At 38.0% G+C, this 6,216-nt stretch overlaps 1 protein-coding gene across 1 annotated transcript in view; it reads left to right on the forward strand.

The window, feature by feature from the left end:
• Positions 1 to 263: 263 nt before the first annotated feature.
• The window catches only part of CEP57 (centrosomal protein 57), a 47,566-nt gene continuing 41,613 nt past the window's right edge, over positions 264 to 6,216 (forward strand). The window contains exon 1 of the mRNA XM_007938075.2: positions 264 to 483. Within this exon, the coding sequence (XP_007936266.2) occupies positions 363 to 483 (121 nt within the window). The 5' untranslated portion in view covers positions 264 to 362. The remainder of the gene's footprint in view (positions 484 to 6,216) is intronic.

A 6,216-nucleotide genomic window follows, 5' to 3' on the forward strand; every position in this document is an offset into this window, starting at 1 on the left:
TCACCATCCATGGTTTTAAAATACAGTATATTGATTGTAAGTACTGTATTAAAGTATTTCTGTACAGCATTTATATTCATTTTTGTAAGCATTATTTGCTTTTTATAGTGTTTGGCTACATTTAGACATACATGAAACTCTTTAAAACGCTTAAAAAGAGTCTTATTTAAAAAAAAATTAATGGTTATGTTTTACTATGTATAGTAAATGGAGTGAGTCTATTTTTTTCTGTTGTCCCTCTCAGTATAATATATGAACTGTGTATATTTACATGCTGTTTGTGGTTTAAAATTTTGAAAGGTGATTTCTCTGTTTTTATTTTTCAGAACATCTTATCTAAACCATCAAGGTCAAATGGAAATATGGTTCGCCATTCTTCATCTCCATATGTAGTATATCCACCCGACAAGCCATTCCTTAATAGTGATATGCGACGCTCCCCAAGTAAGCCGACATTTGCCTATCCAGAAAGCAACAGCAGAGGTAATAGAGGCTAATAAAATATATGCAATTTTGTGTAGTCATTGCTTAAAATTTCTTAATTGTGCCTTTCATTTATTTTAAAATTAAAAGGGGAGAGCATATTTTCCCCTTTACTTTCTATGTTTAGCCTCCTCAAATACAATGCTTTTCTTGTTTCTTATCTTGATTGTTGACATCACCACCACCTACCACATCATCGAAGTTAAAATCCTTGGACTCATTTGTGATTATACTATCATCTTTGATGTCAGTTGGGAATCAGGACTTATATTTCTGCTTCTGAAATATTCCAAAGCCTGTTGGTTCTCTCTCTCATCATTTTCATTGCTTTGGTTCAGGTTCTCAACATCTTTTGCATAGATAATTATATTACATGTTATTTTACTGTGATGGATTGATTTAATATGGCCTTTCTTGCCATGATCTTATAACTCCACCAAATGATTGGGTGAGACTATGCAAATAAGGTGTGTGGAACCCTAGTGAAGGGATTTGTCAGTTTTGCCATCACTCTAGCTTAAAATGAACCATCCCAGAGGTGGCCATGGGGGCCTCACTACTATCAAGTACGAGAGATGGGAATAAAGTGTGGCCTTTGGACCCAGGGTTCCTGTGCTAAGAACCTCCTAGACCCAACAGACCAAGAGAACAAACACTGGCAATGGTGAGAAGCATCCATAGCAGAGAAACAGTGGCAACAGAATCAGAGATGGCATGGTAGGCTTCCTGGTCCACTGAGCGAGAAAGCTGAGCACTTTTGGGCAAGAGACTTGCTAGTGGAATGGGGTGCCTCTGGTCACTTGGTGGAGTTAGGCTTGCCAATTCATGATGCTAGAGAGCTGAGCGCCTTCAAGCTGAGGCTTACTGGAAGAGTGGTGTGCATGTGGATACTTATTGGTGGCACTATAGAGCTTTGCAACACTTGCCCAAGCAGGACAGAGGCAGGGCCAAGGGGACATGAAAAGGTATACCTCTGGACATGGCCAAGCAGCTGTCCTAACCAAAGAACTGTATCCTGAGTCATTCCTGATCATGAATTGTAACCTGTTAGTTCCCTAATAAACCCCATAATTGTGAGAATTGTCTGTGAGTTCTGTGTGGCCATTGAATGAATTACTGAACCCAACAGAAAGCTAGAGAGTACCCAGAGAGGGACAGCTGTTGTCAGAATTGATAACAGTGTTGAAGAGAGGAGATATGTCTAATCTCCATAGGAATCGATCTTGCTATTAATCTCAACTCTCTTTCTACCCCTTCCTGAAGTTAGAGGAGGGCAGGTTACTCCAATGCCATTTTTACAGTTACAAACTCCTAACTAATAACTCTCCCCATATTCTCCCCAGTAACAACATTTCTACTATTTGTTATCTCTCCTATTTAAAAAATAAACAGAAAAAAAAACTTTCAGCACCTCTCTGTGGCTTGCATAATAAAGTCTTAACGATTTTTCACAGCCTAGATCCTGCTTGTCTACCAGCTTCATCCTTGGCTTCTCTTCCATTTGTCTTAACCCATACATCCTTTGCTCTGACTACTTTGAAATATATTTTTTCTTGGAACTTGCCATATGCATTAGTTTTCTTTCTGCCAGGATTAATTATCACATACCTAGTATTTTATATCAACACAAATTTATCATCTCTAGTTTTTGTAGGATAGAAGTACTAGTGGGCTTAGCTGGGTCCACCCTGCTTACGGTCTCATCGAAAACCAAACCTCATTGCCATCAAGTTGATTCCAACTCATAGCAACCTCCATTGGGTGTACATCTTTACAGAAGCAGACTGCCTCACCTTCATTCTGCAGAATGGCTATTGAGTTTGAACCACTGGCCTTTCGGTTAGCAGCCAAATGCCTTAACTACTACTCTACCAGAGCTGCTTTAGGGTCTTAGAGGCTGAAATTAAGATACCAGCTGCACTGTTTCTTACTTGAGGCTCTGTGGAAATACCTGCTTCCAAGTTTACTCAGATTCTTGGCCAAATTCAATTCCTTGTGATTGTAGCACTGAGTTCCCTACGTCTCTCCTGGCTGTCAGCTGGAGCCAGGCCTTGCTCCTAGAGGCTGCCTGCATTTCTTTTCATGCTTTTCTTATGGTCCCCTTATTGTGGGTGAAATCACTTCCGTTTGTCAAGTCTCTGATTTGCTGCATCTCTAATCACAGCTGGAGAAAAGTCTCTGTTTTTGAGGATTCATGTGATTGATTGGGCCTATTTGGATAATTTGGAACAATCTCCTTAATATCCATACACTTAATTATATATATGTAAAATCCTTTCTAGGAGCTCTGGTGGTGTAGTGCCTAAGGCACTTGACTGCTAACCAGAAGACTGAAGGTTCAAACCCACCAGCCACTCCTTGGAAGGAAGACTGAGCAATCTACTTCCGTAGAGATACTGCCTCAGAAACCCAAGGAGGGCTTGCTATGAGTCGGATTCGACTCCATGGCAATGAGAGAGTAAAGTCCTTTTTGCCATGTAACATAGGTATTTATAGGTGTTAGAGATTGGGACATGGGCATCTTCAGGTACCTAGTCTACCCTTAGGCATTCTGTCTACCACCATATCCGTGTTAACTTTACAAGCTTTTTCTATGGTAGAATTTTACTCATTGTTTAATAAGTCCAGATGATTTGTTATTTCATCTGAGAAGTACTCCTTCCTCTCCAGTACCTTTTCCTAACACATAATGTAACCCTGCCCTTCCCAAATCTCTCTCCTGAACTCTCTTCATCTTTTGTTCTTACCTCATCCAAAACCAAAGCCAGTTGCCATGGATTCTGACTCATGTTGACCTTCACTTTTAGTGGGGGAAAGGAGATGGTGGTTTCTATATCCTTCCCATGTTGAAAGTATGTTTTGTTGGGTTGATAATCTGCAGAAAACACTGGAAAAGTCTGATGGATCATAATAATAGTGCGTATTCAAGCATTTGTATTCCAGAGGCATTGCTTACACAGTCCACACCACCATTCATTCTGTGAAGGGGTAAGGGAGGCACAAGAACAAGCACATTGTTTTTTTCTCTTGTTTACTTTTCCTTTTAATCTCCTAAGTTCCTTTAAATAGATGTTAACATGAGAACTAAATATAATGTAGCAGTGAAAAGGTTCATATATAATTCTTATACCTTATGTGAGGAGCCCTGGTGATGTGTTAAGTGCTCAGTGGTTTGAAACCACCAGCAGCTCTGTAAGAGAAAGATGTGGCAAGCTGTTTCAATAAAGATTACAACCTTGAACACCCTGTGGGACAGTTCTACTCTGTCTTATGGGTTGCTATGAGTTGGAATTGACTTGATAGCAATAGAATTTTATACCTTATTTATATATTCCTGTTAGAAATCTGTTACATGATTATTGTATTTTGTGCTTTTTAATAACAAGGAGCTGTTACTGAAACTTACTGATTTTTGCTCCACTGTGCGCTTTGGTTATTTATTTTTTGCTTTTTAAATTTATGTTAAGTTGTTTGAACATCATGCAACTTTTATTAACTAATTATATCTTTAAATTGCCAAAGTTTTTAACTGCTGTATTCTGACTTGTAGCACTTTATTCATTGTTTTACTATGAATTAGCCTTCATCATCTTCGTCATCATCAAGACACAGTATCTTATAAAGAAGTTTCTAGTAAGTAGATTGAGGATCAACTATTAAACTTTTTAAATAACACCAGACTACTTGTTAAAATTTATTTCAACAAATGCTTTTGAGCTGGGATTTACAGTGTCAACTTTACTTGGACATTACCTGCCTAGCATTATATTATACAACTACAATTATAGGCCATTATCTGCCTAGCATTATATTATACAACTAGTCCATGGCTTAAAAGGCAATATTATTGTGGATTGATATATATTAATATTTTTTTTTTATTGTGATTTGCATGAAAGTTTATAGAGCAAATGCATTTTCCATGCAACAGTTGATACATGTTTTGTTTCCTGACATTGACTGCAATCCCCGTAATGTAACAGCTTTCCTCCCACTTCCTTCCTGTGGTTACCTTTTCCCTGTGTCTTTCTTTCCTGTGCATTCCTGACTTTTGAGTTATCTTCCTGTGGCAGATACTGCTGTTCTGATTTCCCATGGTTGATTATTCTAAGGAATGTCCCAGCCTGGTGTAAATGTTCATCTTACAGGCCTGTCTTTGGTTGGAAGCCACAAGAGTGAGTTTAGTTCCAGGCCTGAAGAGTAACTAGGGGCCATAATGTTGGGAGTAGCACCAGTTTCTATTCAGACTAGTAAGCCTACTCTTATGTATGATTTTGAGTCTTGGTTTCCATTTTTCTCCTTCTCTTTCCTGGATCTCTTATTTAAATCCTTTTCTAAGTGGTTGACAGTGGTAGCTAGCCATCATCTAGTTCCTCAGGTCTCATGATCATATAGACTAGGGTTTGTATGGACCACTAGTCCCTTAAGCTAATTGTTTCCATGTGTCTTTGGTTTTCTTTGTTCTTCTTTGCTCCAGATGAGGAGAGACATCTCAGATGTTGCTTCTTAGATGGATGCTTGTAAGCTTTTAAGACCCCAGTCACTACTCACCAAAGTAGGATGTAGAACAATGTTTTTGTGTAGTATATTATGCCAGTTGAGTTTGGTGTCACCCTGCAACACTGGTATTGAGCTTGTGTGCCCAGTGATTCATTCCCTCAGGGTGTTTGGCTATGTCTAAGGAGTTTTGCCCAGGAGCTCTGGTAGTGTAGTGCCTAAGGCACTTGACTGCTATCTAGAAGGCTGGCGGTTCAAACCCACCAGCCACTCCTCAGAAGGAAGATGGGGCAATCAACTTCTGTAGTGATACTGCCTTGGAAGCCCAAGGAGGGGTCGCTATGAGTCAGATCCAACTCGACGGCACATAACAACAACGACAAGGAGTTTTGCCCAGTTAACTCTATTATATGTGTAAACATTCTTAAAAGACACACAAATGCATATGTAGAAACATATAACACTTTTTCTTAGAGAGTTATTAGTAAATATTATTGCTTCAATACTAGTGATTAAACACATCTTTAAAAAAGAATGAAATATAACAACATTCAGATAAATACATTTTACTTTTCACAAAAAATTACATGAAGTATGTATATTCAAAATTTACAGATAAAGGAACAGCTTAGAGGTTACATTAATATTTTCAGTATCACAAAGGTCCTGATAGGAAGCCAGGATTTGAATCCAGGTCCTTGTGATTTCTAAATGTTTTCTTTTCCTAATTTTTTTCCCTGGTGCATTCAGTGAACCTTCAAATAATTATTGAATTAATAAAATCTAATTTTGAACAGATGGCATGTTAAACTTTTCTTTTTCACACATAGTAGATTCTATTTTTCTTACTCATGCATTGAGTTTATAGACTTATTAGGTCACCATGAGTTGGAATTGACTCAGTGGTGACCAACAACAACGGCAGCAGTTCTTTAGTTTAATAATTGGTTAATGTATTTTATTTGATATATTTCCATTTCACTTTATCTGATATTTATCTTGAAAATGGAATATGGATAATGTCATGGAAAAAGGTAATTAAGATGTTTCTTACAGTTTGCATTTTTTAATTCATTTTCAACTTTAGCTAAAAAGAATTAAGTGGGGAATTTGAAATTATTGCTATCTTTAACAAACATATTAACATCTTTAACCACCGCTCACTGCTGTTGAGTGGGATCTGACTCATAGCGACCCTTCCTTGGGTTTCTGAGGCGGTATCTCTATGGAAGTAGA

Source organism: Orycteropus afer, unplaced genomic scaffold (assembly GCF_000298275.1).
Source record: "Orycteropus afer afer isolate SDZICR_OR568_19922 unplaced genomic scaffold, OryAfe1.0 scaffold00047, whole genome shotgun sequence".
Lineage (NCBI taxonomy): Eukaryota > Metazoa > Chordata > Mammalia > Tubulidentata > Orycteropodidae > Orycteropus > Orycteropus afer.